General features: G+C 43.7%; 1 protein-coding gene and 5 non-coding genes across 8 annotated transcripts; all 6 read left to right on the forward strand.

The window, feature by feature from the left end:
- The first annotated feature begins 2,375 nt into the window (after positions 1-2,375).
- Positions 2,376-2,496, forward strand: LOC124650847. The gene has a single exon (XR_006987253.1). It is a non-coding gene; the product is annotated as a small nucleolar RNA SNORD14 (small nucleolar RNA).
- A 67-nt stretch (positions 2,497-2,563) lies between these two features.
- On the forward strand, positions 2,564-2,684 carry LOC124650851. The gene has a single exon (XR_006987257.1). It is a non-coding gene; the product is annotated as a small nucleolar RNA SNORD14 (small nucleolar RNA).
- A 287-nt stretch (positions 2,685-2,971) lies between these two features.
- Positions 2,972-3,063, forward strand: LOC124650681. The gene has a single exon (XR_006987110.1). It is a non-coding gene; the product is annotated as a small nucleolar RNA SNORD96 family (small nucleolar RNA).
- A 311-nt stretch (positions 3,064-3,374) lies between these two features.
- LOC124650686 lies at positions 3,375-3,465 on the forward strand. Its single transcript, XR_006987113.1, has one exon. It is a non-coding gene; the product is annotated as a small nucleolar RNA SNORD96 family (small nucleolar RNA).
- A 7,470-nt stretch (positions 3,466-10,935) lies between these two features.
- LOC124650659 lies at positions 10,936-11,055 on the forward strand. The gene has a single exon (XR_006987091.1). It is a non-coding gene; the product is annotated as a small nucleolar RNA SNORD14 (small nucleolar RNA).
- Positions 11,056-11,848: 793 nt separating this feature from the next.
- On the forward strand, positions 11,849-13,905 carry LOC124708223. 3 transcript variants are annotated; one of them, XM_047239910.1, is made up of 2 exons: positions 11,849-12,198; positions 13,079-13,905. In XM_047239910.1, exons 1-2 carry the CDS (start codon positions 12,097-12,099, stop codon positions 13,799-13,801), a joined length of 825 nt encoding a protein of 274 aa, XP_047095866.1. In that variant the 5' UTR covers positions 11,849-12,096; the 3' UTR covers positions 13,802-13,905. The 3 variants fall into 3 exon arrangements, with proteins under 3 accessions (XP_047095866.1, XP_047095867.1, XP_047095869.1); XM_047239911.1 differs by lacking the exon at positions 11,849-12,198 and adding an exon at positions 12,409-12,699; XM_047239913.1 differs by lacking the exon at positions 11,849-12,198 and adding an exon at positions 12,653-12,965.
- Positions 13,906-19,833: the final 5,928 nt, after the last annotated feature.

Genomic DNA, 19,833 nt, shown 5'->3' on the forward strand with positions numbered 1-19,833 from the left:
GCATCCGTCGTCCCGGCTTCCGGTGGGGATGCGCAACGAAGGCGATGTTGTTTCTGACCATGAGCCGCTCCCGACCTCATCGCTCTGCGCCACCAGTCAAGCCTCGTCGGGCCGCCGCCTCCTTGGCATGCGTCTTCGGCGGACGGCTGTTGTCGAACTCGCCTGGCCGTGTTGCGCGCATCACCTAGGCGGTTCGCTGAGGCCATCTTCACGCCAACGAGGACGGTTCCGGCCACCTGGACGCGCCGGCGGTGACGTGAGCCACGGAGGGCCGTCGTCCGCCGCCAAGTCCGGCAGCCGCAGCTCACCGGCCTCTTCGGTTGATTATGTTCGACGGCAGGCGTCTTTGCGAGCTCGTCGAAATCTGCATCACAAGGTACTGGCTGTAGCTAGGCAAGATCAGATGGATTGATGGCCGATGAATATGCTGCTTTGTTCGTCAGTGTTAGGTGTATTCAGTCCAACTGTACTGTGTTTAATTTTGGATGAATAAATCTGTCTAGCAGCTGCACCTTAATTAGACAGACAGACGGAAAGATTTTTGTTGTTTTGAAATTAAAATTAGCCTGAGATTCACTGAAAACATGTGCGTGAAAAAGAAAATGCTACATGAGTATTTGTACGTTTATAGATACAGGCCGTCATGCTACTATGCTTACAGCTGGAAGTGTTAAAATTGATCCTGCTCGATGTACAGTTTCAGAGATAATAATTTGATATCCTTAGGATTTGTGAGTGATTCCGGTGTTTGATGCTTTAAGCTAGTAGATGTATACATTTCAAATGTTGTAACTGTAGAACCTTTTACAAATCATCTGACACTGACTCTATTATTGTCTACCAACTGAGATTGTGCTAATATTGCAACTGATATAATTCTCCATTCATGACAGGCTTTGGCTGCATTTTTCAGCCCTTTGCTTCATTTCCTTTTAGGTGCTGTATTTGCCTTTATAAGTTGTATGTATGTAAATCTTTTCAGCTAATCAACTTCGGTTATTAGATTAAGTAAAACTACTTTGATGCGAAAATATTCTAGTCATTCAGTTGTGAACGTTTGATAGTTGGCACAAGAATGTCGCTATCTTGTCCACCATTTTAGATATGTAGTTAGTTAATTCAACACATGTTTTCCCCCTTCCCCTCTGTTTTCCTGCACATCAAATGGAGTTTCTTCATGCTGAAATGTTTCATCTTGTCCTTGTCAATGGCGACTGTAGGTGGACTTCTTCCCTGCGATGGTGCTGATGCAATACGGGCTCGTCTCACTGTGTCTGCCACTGGTGGCAGCCTTTGCTGCTCGGTGAACACTCAAGAAGAGTCCCATCTGGGCAAGAACACTCAAGCACCTCACTGTCTTCAACGAGCTATAGTTAATGTAAGACATCCACTCCTTGAATTGTTCTTCTCTAGTAAGATCTGTCTGTCTGCGCTTACCTGAATAACTTGGTTGAGCTTAAAATTGTGACACTCATATGTTTGCATATGCTCGTTTCAGGTAGCCTGTCAAGGTCCTTGTAATCTGGCACATAGATGCACCTCATAGCAAGGCGAAGGTCCTTGGCTTCAAGTACTTCTCGCTTCATATCTGCCCTTGCAGGCGGCGAGTTCGCAGCTCCACAACCGTGGCAACGTGGCTTGTTCTTCCTCTCAATGGTCTAAGTGCCCTTCTGCTTCTTCCCTTCTCTCCTATGCATCCTTGTGAAGAGCTATGCATATGATTCTGCAAAAGCTGAACTTTGATATATGCATTCTTAAGTTTTGCCTGCTTTTTGGTCATAATTAACTGATTCAAATTATACATTTCAATGGTCTTTTGCAAAAGATACTTGTATGTAGTGGACCTAATGCATGGTAGTATTTTGTGATTTTCCATTCATACAAGAGTAGTTTGCTTATTTCTGACTAATCCAATTCTTGTTTTGGGTTGCTGCTTCTATATCACTCCGTTCATTTGTCACTGGATTAGAGGTTTAGTTTTTAAATTATAAACAAAGAACTTGTATGTGTATTTAACTATAAAGCTGTTGCAGGTTGTTGTGATGAAGACAAACAAGCTCCCTTGTCTAGAAGTGTCGAGGAGATCTCTAGCAGAATCGAATAAGGTCCCTCTTTTTAATGCAATTCTAATTTATTTGAAGTTGGTTTGCTACTGGGAAAAGATGGTGATTATGATAAAATTAAGGCTTTTTTCTCAATTGCCGCCTAAGAGCTTTCGTCTTGTCAGGCTTGAGAGCTGATGCTGCTACTTCCTTCCTTGGACGTCTGAGAATTCTTTTATTTGCGTTTTCTCGAAAAAAGAATTCTTTTATTTCCCCGTCCGTTTCAAAATCAAATTTAGCAGTCTTCATAGTATTTTCAATTGGCTCTTTCATTGCAAATGATGATGAAATCAAGGCTTGTTTCTCAAAAAGTTCGCAGTTGCCGACTAAGAGCTTTCGCCCTGCCAAGCTTGAGAGCTGATGCTGCTAGATCCTTCCTTGGATGTCTGATGCAATTTTGCACATAGATATTTCTCTCTACTTCCATTTGGTTTTATTTACTTCAGTGGATGGTAATGTATGCTCAGTGATGATAAAATCAAGGCTTGTTTCTCAAAACACCCGCAGTTGCTGCCTAAGAGTTTTCGCCCAACCTAGCTTGAGAGCTACTGCTGTTAGATCCTTCCTTGGATGTCTAATGGCATATTTGAGCTCACTGATCATTTTGTTCCTAATTATTTCTGCAAAATATTTTTCTTCTATCCCATTCTTCCTTGGTTTCCACATTGTTTATGTTTCTCATCTGTTTGCTGTGAATAATAAATTGGCTGGACAATGATGAAAAACAGTAACAAAACACTCAATGTGCCATGTTGCCAAATATGCAATATTGATGTCCAGTTCCCTGATATTCCGCCAAAATAGAACTTCCTTGTTTCTTTGGTTCAAATTTAATTTGGAATGTAAAAATTATCAGTTTTGTTCATTCTTATCCAGTGATCAAAAACTTGCTAGTCATACCATCTTTCGGGGCTGATCGGTCGATATGCGGCCATGCTGTTATTCTGCAATTCTAAGGCCAAATCGAACAAATTTTAATGATCCACAAGTATTGAGGGTTTCGTCATTTGACTATGTTCCAGATTAGTCTTATTTAGTGGTACTCCCATTACTTTATTATTATCTTGCTAATGCATTCACTGTGTGTTTTGTTTCTAGACAGTGTTTTGTTTGGACAAAGATGAAAAAAATTAACAGAACACACCATCTTTCGTGACTCATTTGTGCATTTCGTGTGCCATAGTGCCAAATTTGTTGCTTGTATGTCTAAAATAGTTTTTTTTGTTTTAGAGTACAATGTTGAAATTTCATTTTAGTGTAGTTGTTCATGATTGTCCAGTGGTGAAAAACTTCTAATCATGCCATCTTTTGGGACTGATCAGTCGCTATGCGGCTATGCTGTTATTCTGCAATTCTAAAGCCAAATCGAACATCTTTTTGTTCTTAAAAAAATTGCATATTAGTATTGATTTTTTGTGTGTTTTGTGGTCGGTTAGCATGTGTTTACGTTAATAGACCTGTGATAATCTATATGAAAAATTACCATCTTTCTGGAGCTTGCATGCTTTATCATGACCAAGATCACTAGTGCGCAATTTAGGTCCAGCTGAAGCATGCTTATAGTCGTGCTATTGTTGCGTCGTCTTTGATATTTGAATTGAAGATCCAAGTAGGATAGACTACTTTGATATTTGAGTTAAAGATCCAAGTAGGATAGACTACTTCTGCATGACCGTCTTTGTAAGAACTATGGACCGAAATGCAGTTTGCGGTTTGAGCTCACTTTTGGATTGTAATACCATCCGTAGAAAAAGTATGTGTGAACTACTTTGTATGAAGATCCTGCTATTTGAACGTGTTGCTAGCAAACTTGTTGGGTGATTATAGACAGTGAATAATAATATGTTTTCGAATATTGGTTTCAGGTTTGCAACCTCACAAGTGCAGAAGCCAATGCTCATTTAGGATATTTGGCACCTAATATTCATATCCTATTTTATATTTGCACTCCCTGATATTTTCCTTTGGCTGGCAATATAGCGAATATCCAAGTTAGTTGTTATTCCTTGCATTGTGATAATGAGAAGCACTTTGCAATTTTGTAGTTACTACTATGATATGCCACAATATCTGAACATCTGAAGTATCTTGCTATAAAGGAACATATGTATGTTAGCCATGCATACTTTCATTTATTATTATTATTTAATATCAATAGTTTGATCCATTGATAGGGCTCCACATTATTCAGAAAATAACCAATAGGTAAGTGTCCATGCTTTTTCATAGGCTAACACGATTTGCTAGAATAACCAGTAGTTAAGAATCTCCTCTTGCTAAACTCGATTTTCTAGCCGTCAAATCTTTGTTTTTGCCTTGACACATTTATGCTCCCCGCGCCAATACTGTCATGAGCGACAAGGAGGTAAATAATTTTGAACTGAACCTTATCAATCCCCTCTTTCTGTTTTGCTCCACATCAAATGGATTTGCTTCGTGCTGAACTTGTCCTCGTTAATTGCAAATGTGGTTGTTCTTTTTCTTCCCGGAGATGGTGTTGTTGCAGTACAGGCTGGTCTTGTTGTTTTCTGTGATGCAATACTTGCTACACTATTAGGGTCTATGAGTAGTGCTTTTCTCCGTGCAGGTATTTTTTTCTTAATGACACTTCGATTTTGAAACCCGTTGTTTTCTGTGATGTGTGAAGACTGCTGAAATTTTTTATTGCTGCCCATTGCAGTTCCTGTTTTGTTTTGGTTTATTCGCCAGCATTAGTTGTATATATTCAGTCCAACTCTGTTTAATTTGGATGCACAACTATGCTTAATTAGACGGACAAAAACATTTTAGTGTTTGGTAATTAGATCTAACATGAGATTCATACAAAATGGAGTTGATGCGGCTTATATGTTCTCTAATATTTGCTCCCTGGTTTGTGTACCATTCTAGTCTTTATGTCATGGTTCTAGACGACAGGAGCCTACAGCTGATCAGTAAAATTATTTGTAAAATCATTGGTACATTGACAAAAAACATTGCCTGTATTCCAACGGTAAAAAGACATTTCTTACATATTTGTGCATCTTCAAAATGTTGCTTGCATTAATCACTACATTATGACTAATTTTCATGCTGCAAGTTTGCTAAGCTACTAGATTGTGACAAGCTGTGCTATTATCGTGAGATGCAGATCAGACTAGCACATGTCTTTTGCCTTGTTTTTATGTGGCTGCTATTTAATTAAAAATTGGTCTATCAGTATTGATTTTTTTGTGTCTTGTGGTCGGTTAGCATGTGTTTTCGTGAATAGACATGTCATGATGATCTATATGAAAAAATACCATATCTTTCCGGAGCATGCTGCTTTATCATCACCAAGGTCACAAATGCGCAATTTAGCTCCAGTTGAAGCATGCCTGTATTCATGCTATTGTTGCACCGTCTTTGATCTTTGAATGCCAGTGTTGATGCATTACCAGTTGTGCCCGTCGCTTGTGGAAGCTTGTGCTACTGGGTGCACGCTGAAGAAGTCCCATCTGGACTAAAACACACAAGCACCACACCGGCTCCCACAAGCTACAACTAATGTAAGTCATCAACTCCTCAATCTATTCTTCAGTTGGATGTTTCCATTCTTATTACCGGAATAGCTTGGTTGTACTGGAAATTGTGAAACTCATATGTTTTTAGATGCTAGTTTCAGGAGCCTGACAAGATCCTTGTCATCTTGCACGCAGCTGCCCCACATAGAAAGCTGAAGGCCCTCGGGTTAGACTATTTCCTGCTTCCACTCGCTGTTGTGCGATGGCAACGAGTTCAGAGCGCCGCAAACCGTGTCAGCCGTGGCCTCTTCTTCGTTTCCATTGTTTAGGTGAGCTTTTGCTTCTTCCTTTCTCTCTTGTGAACTTAATGTATTCATTCAGATATTTTTTCTCCTTTCTGTAAGCAAGAGTAAGTTGTCGCATCTTTAAAATTAAATGTGCATGTCAATATTATGGATCTGAATGGCTTCCGACTCTGAATTGATCACTAAATGGAGTGTATCTTTGGTTTGTACATTACAACTGGGCATGTTTATTTTTCATGTTTTCTCCAGGAATTGGATTTGTACTCTTCGTTTAACGGTGTCAAATTTTTCTGATGCAAACGCACATCATTCACAATAACACGTTCGGTTGTAATAAGGCCAGTCATGCATGACTAGTGCTTTTGCATATTTGCCAGAATGTTTGGACATATATTTTTGTACAACTGTATATATGCCTTACTGTTTCTGAATGCCATGATTAAAAGGTCTTCATCACATGTGTGATAGGATCCTGCTGAAGCATGTGTGCGTCCTTGGCGACAACTTGAACAGTGGAGCAAGAAATTCAAAAAAGAATCATTCAAGGATAGCACCAGAATGAGCCCGAACTACCGGTGCGTGGCACTAGCACGATCAGCTGGTGAGCTGGTTTCGAGATGCACACAGTGGGAAGCTCACGACCGCTGTGCCCTGGTGGCCTGAACAATGGTTGATCACTTTGACGTTTCGCCCGAAGGCACCTCTAACCAGATGTTGTTTTTACTAGTTAAATGTCAATGTTAATATGTTTGTTCAGTGTTCTGTAGCTCTAATCTGTAGGTTTGCAATCTATTGAACTTTTTCCCCCGGAATGGTTTGCTCTGCGGTAGTAGTAGAACAAGGAGTTAATAGATGTGTTACTCAATGGTAGCTGATGTGTGTGCAAGGAACCTAGGTGTGTATTTCACAGTTTGAGAAATGAGAATCTAACTGACCCAGATTCAAGAAAACAACATTTAGTGTTATGTGTTTATGTCCAATCATTGGCCTGTCCCAGATTCAAGTTGTCGTGTCAAGAATTTGCTTTAGATATCTTGCGTGATTGCTGAAGCTGCAATCTCTTTCTGAAAATTAGCTTCAGTTCTGCTATACATATATTGTACTAGCACATACCAAGGAAAGAAACAATCTAATCGATTAAGTATATCTTGTGTTCACTTTGTAAATATTTTTAGCTAACGAAATGTAACTTGGAGCTCATAGAATTCCCTAGCATTCGATGGGAACTATGGTGGCGGTGATGTCAATATTTTTCTCATTCTGCTTAGACGGGTTGCTAGGGCAATCTGGAGGCAATGTTTATTATCATACAATCATTCTGGCAGTTCTGAGTTTATTTCACTAAGACCTTATATATATGCTTGCTTTCATTTATATTTAATTACCAAGGAGTGGGTAGGGAAGACCTAGCGCCTGAAACCTTGCTTGTAACATGACCTTTCTTTCATGTGTGCTTTCTCTAAGAGACCAATCATATATATATAAGCTCTTAGTGTGTGTAAAATGACCATTCTTTCATTTATATTTCTCTAAGAGACCAATCATAAATGATAATGGAAAATTCATCCGAATTGGTACTCCTTTCCGATCCATAATAAGTGTCTAAAATTTAGTACTAAGATATGGATCGGTGGGGGTAGTATTTGATATGATGGTTCGTTCATGTTAATGCGTAGGAAAGTCCTTGAGAAACAGTTTTGTTGAAGCTGAAATCTTTTAACCAACTCCATAATTTGCTCCGGCGCTGATCCAAGGTAACAGAGGAAGTACATCACCAATCCATAATTGACTCGCCTTCCAATAATTAACTGGGATTTCATCACAATATTAAACATGCCATTAATCTCCTTCCCCGGTAAACATGGGACTTTTTCGATTGAACTGAAATACATATGCAAACTTGTGGGCAACTTAGCACCTAGGTTAAACTAAAAAACTTAGCTGGATCTTGCCTCCATCGCTGGCGGCATCTGGTATGATGGCCAAGGGGCCGGGGCGGGAGGAGCGTTAAAATCAACATGTGAGGCATCAATTTTTTGGCAATACGAATAATAAAAACATATACCTGATTCTTACTCATAGTAGTTTTCTCATAGTAGCACGCAACAACATCAAACTAGATATCAGCTTGATGTTCCGCTCAGCTCTTACTCGCCTCGCTTGGGTGCAGCGGCGGTGCGCTTGACGGTCGCAAAGCATGACTGCTCCTTCTCTGGCTGAGGGTGTCATTTGTCTTCCGGCCACGGCTACATGCCAATACCATCCATCATGTATTTCATGTTAGCGTGCCAAGACTTTTATGTATGTACCTTTTTTCGATTGAATTGAAATACATGTGTCAAACTTGTGGGCAGCTTAGCTGGACCTTGCCTCCATCTCAGATCTCGTTGTATGGGAAGGCATCAACTTTTTGGCATACTACACAGCATGCACAAGCAAGGCTCTAATTGAGGAGTATCTCCAATGAGGCTTGTTTCCCTAGAGAGATGATCAGGATCATCGATCCGGCGTATTCTGAGGGGCTAATTCATTTCTATACTACTAGGAAAGGAAAACGTCAATCCATAACTATGCCATCATATAATTACTGGGACGCCAAAAATAAACGCATGTCCAGATTATTTCCAAATACCAGCCTCCATGTCATCGATCCGTGGTAGCAGGCATCTGAGCCCTCCATCTCTTTGCGTGGGTTTGAGCTGCGCGTGGGTTGTGTGCACATGAATATGAACGGATCAGATACGATTTGTTATGCATGCATTACTAATGGACTCTCTCCAAATAATACCAAATAATAGAGTAACACATGCAAATCAGTTTTTTTTTTCGTGTTGCATGCAGCTGTGGCGAGTGGGCCATTCATGTTTTGGCAGAAGGAGGTAGGGAGCATATCAAGTATGCAAAATCGGCTAGCAATGTGGCAAGAGGAGTAAGGAATAAGAAATGAGAAGAAAGGGTGTGTAGAACCCTGATTTTAGGGAGCATTTATGCAGTCATAGGCAGAAACGCAGGGAACAATCAAGTCACAGCCGCCATCTTTGGTAAGGACGGAAAAAAGGAAACAATTTGAGGAGACGCCAGGCTGGGATAATTAGCTGATTGACTCCCATACAAAAAATTCTCCATCCCGTAATTAAGTGGTTTTGAAGATATGATCATGTATTTCATGTTAGCGTGCCAAGACTTTATTTATGTATATACTGTTTTTTCGATTGAATTGAAATACATGTGTCAAACTTGTGGGCAGCTTAGCTGGACCTTTGCCTCCATCTCAGATCTCGTTGTATGGGAAGGCATCAACTTTTTGGCAACATGAATAATAAAAACCTATACCATGCATACTACACAGCATGCACATGCAAGGCTCTAATTGAGGAGTATCTCCAATGAGGCTTGTTTCCCTAGAGAGATGATCACGATTGCCCGAGGGGTTAATTCGTTTCTATACTACAAGGAAAGGAAATCGCCAATCCATAACTATGCCATCGTATAATTACTGCGATGCCAAAAATAAGCGCCCGTCTAGATTATTTCCAAATTCCAGCCTCCATGTCATCGATCCGTGGTAGCAGGCATCTGAGCCCTCCATCTCTTGGCGTGGGTTTGAGCTACGGGTGGGTTTTGTACAGATGAGTATGAACGGAATGGATGTCTATCAGATACGATCTGTTATGCATGCATGACTAATGAACTTTGTCCCAATAATTGAGCAACACATGTAAATCTGGTTTTTTTTTTTCGTGTTGCATGCAGATGTGGCGAGTGGGCCATTCATGTTTTGGCAGAAGGAGGTAGGGAGCATATCAAATATGCAAAATCGGCCAGCAAAAACACAAGCTATAATAAATCTAAGAAAACTTGGTTGGGCTGCCAGCAATGTGACAAGAGGAGAGGAGTAGTAAGGAATAAGAAATGAGAAGGAACGGTGTGTCCAGCCATCTTTAGTAAGGCGGGAAAAAAGGAAAAAATGGTAATTGTCCTGATTTTAGGGAGCATTTATGGCAGAAAACGCAGGGAGCAATCAAGTCAGCATGTCGGGCCATATTTGGTAAGGTGGGAAAAAATGAAAAAAAAATCAAGGAGAGACGCATGGCTGTGATAATTAGCTGATTGACTACCCCTAGGAAAAATTCTCCGTCCCTAATTAAGTGGTTTTGAAGATATGCCACCTCAGCGATCCGTGGGAGAGCACATCATGTCCGTCAAAAGGAGCCGCAAGCAGAACGAGGAGAACCGATGGATCAGGTTTGCCCGCTAAATTGTGTGAAAGTTTGGAACTTTTTTTCTTCCCTCCAAACGAAACCAAGTCTATAAATACAAGGCAGCCTCAAAACCGCGGGCGGCAGCGCGTGCCGTGACTTATGACTTTGGACTTTGGCGACGAGAGGAGAGGCTAGGCCATGGACCTTTTGTGCGGCGGGCGGCGAGTCAAGCCGAGCGGGAGTCCCAGCGGAACGTGGAGGTTCCCGGGCCGGCGCGCGCGTGGCGCCATGAACAGGCATATAGGGCTGAGGATCTAGGTGAGTTGGTCGTGTTTCGGTATTTCATCTGGAGCCGTAGATGTCGCGCGCGTAGACACATATAAGCTCTGGATTGGTCCTCTGCTCGTTGGTCCTCCATACAATTCTTGATCGCGCGCGTAGTATGTTAGGAATTACTTTTTTTTTCAGCCGAGCGAGTTGTAGCGAGATCCATCCATGAATTAGTTAGTTTGATTGATAGAGCGGTCCCTTTTTTTTTTTCCTTTGTTTCGATTGATCGGCGGCAGGAGAGGTGCAGTATCGTGTATGTATGTGCGGGCGTTTCCTTGTTCGCGTCAAACCGTGAGTATTCTAGAGAGAGACGAGACAAACCTCAATCATTTGCTGATGTTCTTCCAGAGAACTCGAGGAGCCGTTTGCCTGCATCCTTTTACATTTGATTGACCAGAACATGGCGATGATGAACTGACAACAATTATGAGTGGCCAATATTGCATATCTCAGCATTGTTTTCAACACACAGAGCTGCTATTGTTAATGTTGTTAGATTATCCTGTTAGGTTAGTTCACCGATGAGAAAATCAAGGCTTGTTTCTCAAAACACCTGTAGTTGCCGCCCAAGAGTTTTCGCCCAACCTAGCTTGAGAGCTACTGCTGTTAGATCCTTCCTTGGATGTATAAAGAAGTAGAAGATTTAAAAAAGTAAAATAACAAAAATATATTAGAAGATTTAATTTTTTTAGAAGCAAACAGATCTTGGTACGTGTAGTTGGTGTTAGACGAACATATCACTCAGTTGTGCGAAAATAAAGGAAAAAAGCACAAATCGGACACCTTCAGGCCTCACTCCAACATCCCCCTCTGCCGGCTCCACTACATCCCCGCCACCGACGCCGTGGGCCGCCCCATCCCCTGCATCCCCATCGCCGGAGCGAGGGCCTCCCCTCCCCTGCCTCACCCGCTGCCTCTAGAGTTCCGCCCCTCCCCCTCCTCGTGCAGTCAGCGCGCCACGACCAGCCCCTTCCCTGTCTCCCCGCTGCTTCTGCACTTTCCTCGCGCCGGCGGCACGCAAGATTTCGGTCACCGAAGAGCCTGGGGAGGCGCTGGAGATTCTGTGTACAGCAGAAGGCGCCAATCTCGGCATGCTCGCGGCAGGTCAGACGACGCCGAGCTAGAAGCCGGCGAAGGTCTCCATCTGATTCGTGGGGCGTTTGAGGGCTCCACGGCGCCGAACTCCTCCTCCCGTGGGACAAGCGCCGGTGAATCGCAGCAAGAGCAGAGGGACGCCGGCGAGGATGCCCTGCTCTGGCCCTCTCACCGTGACAACCTACACAAGAGACAGAAAGGTCGTTGGTTCCATTTGTTTTACACATTTTCTCTCCTCGTATAGTAGTATTTCTTTCTCTGTTTCCTTGGTCTCATATAGGTGGCAGGCTATCACAGGCGATCACACATTCCTTAAACATTTGTTCCCTAATTTCCTCCTGGCTCCCCCAACCTTTCCATACTTCGACCAAACCTTCCTTCCTTCTTCCCCAGAGTCCAGAGAACCTCACCGGGATCCCTCTAGCCAGCGCTATATATACATTTGTCTCCCATTAAAGCTCCCTCCCCTTCCTCCTCCTCCACCTCTCCATACCCATCTTGGTTTCACCCCCTGAGTCCACGGCCAAACGAAGAAGACGAAAGTAGCAGCGCGCGAGACAGAGGTTGGAGCTTAGGATCGATGGCAATGGAACCGATCCCGCTGGGGTTCGGGGACGGCATGGACGCCACGCTCTTCTCCTCCCTCTGGGCCTTCCAGGACGAGGTCCAGCAGCCCCAAGAGGTGAATTGCCGCCACAATCATTCTTGCCTCATTTTAATTAATTAATCAGTATGCAAATTCCATTTTCTTTTCGCCTTCGTCTCTGGCTCCGGCGGCCAAGAACCGAGCGTGTCCCCCTCGCCGCCGCCGACCGGAAATGCTCGCCGCTTTTGCCGCTCCGGCCGAGTGCAGAGGCCAGAGAGGGCCCTGCCCTGCCATGCCATTCCTTGGGGTGTGTGTGGTGTGGACTGTCGTGGTCAAGGAGGGTTAGGCAGGCGACGAATTCGCTCCGGGCTCGAGAAGCCTTAGCGTGCCGGAATTTCCTTCTCTCTCTCTCCGCATTTTTCTTGCTCGATGCATGTGGAAAATTAACTTACTCGGGTAGACTTGCGTAGTCTTCTTCTTCTTCCAGCGGTTCACTGACTTCATCGCCCGGTTCGGTTTGGTCCGCTTTTGCCTTTTTCTTTCCAACGAAAAGTTTGGCACTGTAGTGAGATGCTGTGTTACAATGATGTTGTTCAGGTCTGGGTCCCTGTCTTCTCTCTCGATCAACGTTTAGATTATTATTTCTCCTTTGATTTCTTGATGAGCCCAAGCATGTCCGTCTCCACTACCGCTTGTTGTTGCATGGCGCAATCATTTGCTGGGAGGGAATCAAAATCATTTGCTGCTCCTCGGATTAGATAGATCGTGCGTGCATGCGGCCATCACCTTGTGCTCCGTGAAGATCAACTCTGTTCGGCGGCTAAATTCTGCAACCAGTGATGGTTTTCCCATCGAATTTAGATGTGATCTTCGTTCTAGAAAGTTATACAGCAGTTGATTTGTGGATTCTTGAGTTGGTTTGGGTGCGGCGAAATGTTGTGCTGGATCTTGATTTTGGGTTTTATGCAATTTGCAGAGCGTGGAGGAGCTGAAGCAGAGCCTGCTGGCGGCGACGACGGAGCTGGAGGCGTCCAAGGAGGAGCTGCGGCGGAAGGAGCAGACCATCGCCAAGCTCGCCGACCTCGTGCGCCAGGTGGCCAAGGAGCGCGACGAGGCGCGAGACCAGGCGCAGCAGCTCGCGCTGCTCGCCAAGCAGGCGGCGGCGCCGGCGGCGCATGCCACGCCGCAGCCGCCCGCGATGGTCACCTCCAGCGTCACCGACTCCGACTGCAGCCTCGTCTCGTCCCCGGTGGACCCCTTCTTCGACCCCGTCACCTCCTCCGACCGGCGCCGCTGCGGCGGCAACGGCAAGCTCAGCCCGCCGCCGCCGGCGAAGCAGCAGCAGTTTGGCGCGGACGCCGTGCTCGACATGCTCGCGGGGAAGAGGCCGCTGCCACCGAGGGGCCGGTTCCTGCAGTCCGTCATGGAGGCCGGGCCGCTGCTGCAGAACCTGCTCGTCGCCGGCCCGCTCCCGCGGTGGCGCAACCCGCCACCCGTGCACGCGCTCGACACGGTTCCTGTCGGCGGCGTCCGCGGCGGAGTCTACGTCGGCGCGACACCCCTTCATCCCACCAACGCGCTGGGCTACGCCCCCAACGCCAACGCCAACGCCTGCATGAAGCGGCAGATGCCCACCATGGCCATGGCCGCCGCCAACTGCTCGCCGGGCTTCGTCGCCAAGCGGCACAGGCTGCATTGACCCTTCTCCGGCAGCTCCGTGCGGCCACCGACCTCGTCCGACGCCGGCTGCCTTTGTCGCCGACAGCCCACCTGTCGGTGGCACGGCAGCCTGCACTAGAGCGTCACGAGTCATAGAACCAGAGTCCAGAGTATAGTAGTCTCGTCATCAGTGTTTAATAGTGGTGTAAATAGGATGGTTTATTTCGGTCTTTCTTGCTTGCATTTCTCAAATTTTCGTTTGGTGCTTTTGTTCGTGAGACTGAGAATCCTAGTGAGAGGTTGTTCATAGATTGACATGAACCAGCAAGTAGAATTTTTGTAGTTTCTGCTCGGAAATTTAGCTTCCATTTCATTCATGCCCTTTGGCTTGTCTGAACTGTGAAATGCAGAGTTTATCCCACCTGTAGTTTCATAGCTTGTTTTTGCTATATGTCCCGGTACTCCTATATGGCCAAAGATTAATGTATGCCTGTCTTCTCGTTGCCGGCTCTTGGGCTCCACTGCTATCGCTATTTTTTAAAATTTTAAAATTATTTTTAATTTTTTTTTAAAATCTGAAAATATTTTTAGGGATTGTCTACATCTGATAGTCATGCAAAATCTCAGCCCGAAAATCTTTTTATTTTGAGCTAGACAAAAGTGACAAAATTTGATATGTTTTCGAGATTTGAAAATGACTACTTAGATTAACACTTTTGTTATTTTTGTGTATCTCAGAATATAAAGTATTTAAAATTGATATTTTACACGTTTGTGGAATATATCATTGACTATATGCGATTTTTTACTGATTTTTAAAATAAAAAAATATGATTTTTATTTTTATTTTAAAAACGAGATCACTCGTGCCCATGGCCCCATGCGCACCAAATCTCGATCCAAATTATATTTATTAACTTTGCACATTTGAGGTTAAATTGTCTAGTGCCAGAGTAGCATCAGACATCAAATGCAAGTGTGAGCTCGGACTATGGGGAGTTTTTTTCGGTATTCAAAAACAAGATTTGAACGCCAGATTGTATGATGCAAGTGTATAAATTTCAATAGCAAATAAATTATACTCTAGGCTAAATAAAAAATATTTTTTTTTACAATTTGTTGGAGTTCAAAATGTGCACTATGCACCTTTCTTAGATACACCCTTTTTATGTAACCTGGAATATATAATATTTAAAATGAAAATTTTAGACGCTTGTAGAGCACATGTGTATGTACATACTGATTGATTTTCAGAATTTTTTGAAACTTTGAAATACCGATTTCTGAATAATCAAAATATCTGGCACCCTGGAACCCGAGCTCCAAAAAGCTGCAATAAATCGCATTTGAGACTAATGCTGACAGCAATGGAACTTGTTGGGATCAACTGCCTTTTCATGTCAGAGCTAATCGACAGGCATAAAACCCCTTTGCATTGTTCATCAGGAACGGAAGATATTAAGGAAACACAACATTAACAATGGCGCCATATTTCAGTTCCAGACAAGATTCTAAGTATTTCTAGAGACAGACCTTGAATATTCTAGTGAAAGAAGGGACAAAATTTCCATCCTTTGCCAATGTTCTTCTTTCTTCCTGAGAACACGAGGGCCTGTTCCCCTGCATCCCACTATACGGAGCAGAACAACATGGGTGACGAACTGACGCCGAATGTGGACGGCTAAGTGCAATGCTTACCTCACCATGGTTTCAGCACACACAAACAGCTTCCTCCTCCTCCTCCTTGACTAAACCAGTTTCTTTTTCAAGTGGAAGATTAGACATAATAGCTCTCTTGCTTTCTTAATCCTGATAGATTAGCCTATTAGGTTAGGTTAGGGCTCACATGAACAGAAGCAAAGAGCCTTGTTGTTCATTGCATTTTCAGAAACCAAAGTTGATAACACAAGAGACAAAGAAAAATCATACCGCGGCGCACCTAAACCGTTTATGGTATGAGGACATGCAAAGAGAAGAAGTGAGATAAATATTTCGCCATTCAGTGGAGCTTTCAGCCGCAAATTGGTTTGGAATCGCTGAAACAGTTCCCGGAAAAAAAATCACATAATTCATTGCTTGTTTCCGTAAGAACTTCAGGAACATCCCTTACGTTATCTTCAGAGCAAAATCTCTGTCGCAAGATTTGGAGCAACCAAATAACGAGGGGGAAGCCTTCAAGCATAAAGCCCCTCAGCTCTTTGTAACAATGAAGGAATGAGGACAATACTTCACATATCTCTGTCGGTCACTTGTTTCGGTACCAATGGTTCAACCTGTTTTAAATAATAAATTTATTTGAAAAATGAAGATACCTCTCAAAACTAAGGTGTTTGCTTGGTATCTTCGTCGGGGTGTTATTCTTACTAAAGATAACTTTGCTAAACACAACTGGCACAGATGTACGAAAAGGAGACAAATGTGTTTCTATCACGAAATGAGACAATAAAACCATTTTTTCAACTATCGGTTTGTGAGATCTATATGGTCAATCATTCAGATGGGCTCTACCTTATATCCACCTCGTAGCGTTGGAAATATCTTTGACAATTGGCTAAACAGGGTGGATTCTAGGTATAAGGTTCTTATCAGAGTGGGAGCGATAGCCGTAATATGGTCGCTTTGACTATGTAGAAACGATAAGGTTTTTAATAATAAATATTCTTCTCTTATGCAGGTTATCTACCGATGTACGGCTATGCTATATTTATGGTCGTCGCTGCAGCGCTCGGATGACCGCGGCCTCTTGAAATTTTGACATAAAGAACCTCCTACCCGAATGAATTGTCAAAAAAAACCACCTACAAATAAAATTGACAAAAAGACCACCTCACAGTGGCGGCAGGGCCTGCAAAGCGACGCATGGCACTTGCCGCCGTAGCCCGTGGTGGCAGGCCATGCCGCCACTCCTAACGTGCCGCCACTCCTAACGGCGGCAGGTCCTGCCGCCACGAGCTGCAGGCGGCATGTGCCGCGTGCCGCTTGGCGGGATTGCCGCCACTCGAGGTGATCTTTTTGGAAATTTTATTTGTAGGTGGTATTTTTTGAAAATTCGTTGGGGCAGTGGTCATTTATGTCAAAATTTCCGACCCCTTTACGGATGTGACTACACGGTTGAAGAATACAGCCAAGAAGTTTATTAACCAACATGGGTGGCTGCATAATCGTAGGATTGCGGCACCGTTGGTGTAACTAGCTTCTCTTTTAATGAATTTTAAGAACTATTGTATTTACTTTTTTGATAATTTGTATTGCGTTGAGACGGCTGTGTGCATCTTACCTATGCAAAGGCCGAGTGTTTCGTAATAAAGCGTCATTTATCGAGAGAAAAATGTAATACCCGGCAGATGTAACCGGTGGTGAACGGTGATCTAGCCATGTCGTAATGGAACACGAGTGTTCTATTTCAAAGAAAAAAACAAAAGGAACATCTTATGCTTCAAGCCTTCAATCACGTTGTGAGTATAAGCTGAACTTTAAAAAAAAGTATAGGCTGAACTTCAAACATGTTGGGGCTTCGGAGGTAAGTGATATCGCAGGCCTGCATGTCACGTTAACGAACTATTCCTGAATTGCAAACAATGTGTTAGCAGTGCTAGTATATGATCGTAGCACATTTGGTTAGCGCATCGGCTTATAACTTTGATGCAGAGGCTGGGATGACCCCATTTAAAAAAAAAAAAAAATCAGCTTATAACCCTGAATAAGTCAGGTGCACTTAGAAAAACAATCAGCAGACCTTGGAAAACTGTTCTAATTTCCAAACTAACTAGTCTACTCAGAGCTAAATGCGGCAAAGTATGGAGTAAGAAAACTTCGGAACCGGAGGATATCCAAGAAAAAGAACCATAGCTTACTGAAACTTGACCCTTGTTCATTAGGAAAGGATATTATCAGAACATAACAGTAGATGCAATAATTTGGTTGCAGTATTTCATTAGATGTTATTCTATAGAGTAGAGACAAACCATGAGTATTCTAGAGAGAGGAGACAAATCTCAATCATTTGCTGATGTTCTTCCAGAGAACTCGAGGGGCCGTTTGCCTACATCTTTTCACATTTAATTGAGCAGAACATGGGTGATGATGAACTGACGACGATTATGAGTGGCCAAATGTATTGCATATCTCAGCATTGTTTTCAACACACACAGAGCTTCTCTTGTTAATGTTGGTAGACTATCCTGTTAGTTTTTTTTTTCCTAAGCGAACCCCCTCAGTGATCGATTTTTAGTATTGTTATAATGGAAGTAGAAACAAGTAGCATCCAGGTGCAAAGCGAAACAAAACGCGCCACCGAGAGCATCAACGTCTGATTAAACAAATAAAAAGAAAGCGATTATCCTGTGAGGTTAATTCACCGACGAGAAATGGCTACATATTCAATGAGAAATTGTGAAGGCATGCACGCTTTGATTTCAGGGCTGTGACAGGTTTGACAGATACTTCAGAAGCATAATTGATCCAACACCCTGAATTCTGAAAATGGATCAGCATACTGATCAAGATAACTGCAGTTATTCACCCAGCTAGTGCACCAATTTCCATTCATGTTTACTTAGCCAAACTTTGTAGGTGGTACTGGTGATTGAGAAGATCTGAAGATGCATTAGTTGGGTGTTCTTTGACGCGTAGCGCACTCCTTCTCAGGAAATATCCCAGTTTCAGCAAGTGCATTGGACTTATATATATTAACATTCTGAAGAAGCATGAACTACGTGTTGCTCGTAAAATTCAGCTGCACCTACTTTAAGGCACTATCGACAGTACGCCACGACGATAAAAATTGCGCAATCCTAGTTAAGGCAGTATTCTTAATATGCTCACCTAAAGTGCCTGTGGGTGATAAAATGCATCCTAACTTGTTCTGCGAGCTAAGAAGTGAGAAGGATGTGTATTCCTCTCAATATCTAGAAACTGGTGCATACATGTTAAAGCAAAGTTGGACAGTCCAGATAAGACCAACTCTTTCCGTTTCAAAATAAAGTTAATTGACTGAGCTTCGTCTAGATACACATGTATCCACACACTAAATCACTTATATATACGTGTTTATTTAGATAAAGTTGAGCCAATTAATTTAGAATTGAGGGAGTAGACCCAAGCCCGTATATGTGGAATTTTTAAAGTGTATTTAAAATAAAATTTAAAAACCGGGAGCATATGCTCCCGGGTGCCAAACCACCACTCTCGAATTAGCAATGTTACAATGGTGATCGGTGTCTACAAATCTGAACCTACAACAATATGTTACAATGGAGTACAACCAATCTCTTGCTTTTCCTCAATTCTTCTTACAACAGTTCAAAAAAAAGTTCTTAACCTGCAAACGAATGCTACATTGCATAGATCGATCAATGCCGGCCCAGCACTACCGCTGCAGCAGGTGGAGCACGAGCAACGCCAATGGTGCCACAACTAGCTGCGCCAAGCCTGCCGCCACCGCTCCCCTGGCCGTAACGTCGCCGGTGGCCATGTTGGCGAGCCAGGAGTCATCTCTTCTACTACCTAGGAACACGCCCTGCCCTTGGATGCTGCCACCGATGCTGGCCTCGCCGCCCATCGGTATCGGCGTGTTGTCAGGGATGGCGTCCGTGAATGTCATGCCCGGCATCGTAGCCGGCATCTCCGTGCCAGGCACCGTCGTCGGCGTTGTGGCGGCTGCACCAGGCGCCGTCGTCGGAGTTGCTGTCCCTGGAACCGTTGTCGGCGGCGTGGTGGCCGTCGCGCCAGGCACCGCCGTCGATTTCTGGCTGCTCACGTGACAAAAGACAAAGCAAGGTGGCATCGGTCAGATCACAACGAATTGGTGAATCAAGGGCAAAACTAACGATAAAAACCGTAGCATTTCCATGTCCGGGCTTCAGATCTACCCCGCTTCGCAAGACAAGAAGAAACCCAAGATCTACACACTGTTGCACATCGAAGACAGGCCGGCTGGGCAGAATGTGACGGTATAATCTGACGTCGAAGGAGCGCATGATGCCTCTCCGTAACCCCATGGAAGAAAGAGGATAACGTGGCCTGGCTTGATTAGCCCATCGGCAAGAGGCTCCATCCAAGGCTGAATCGGGC

This window comes from Lolium rigidum, chromosome 4, assembly GCF_022539505.1.
Source record: "Lolium rigidum isolate FL_2022 chromosome 4, APGP_CSIRO_Lrig_0.1, whole genome shotgun sequence".
Lineage (NCBI taxonomy): Eukaryota > Viridiplantae > Streptophyta > Magnoliopsida > Poales > Poaceae > Lolium > Lolium rigidum.

What these genes read in the sequence shown, in the direction of transcription:
- LOC124708223 (XM_047239910.1), top strand. Translation starts at nt 12,097, where the DNA reads ATGGCAATGGAACCGATCCCGCTGGGGTTCGGGGACGGCATGGACGCC. An exon ending in AGGTCCAGCAGCCCCAAGAG is followed by an intron (nt 12,199 to 13,078) that starts GTGAATTGCCGC and finishes TGCAATTTGCAG; the next exon opens with AGCGTGGAGGAGCTGAAGCA.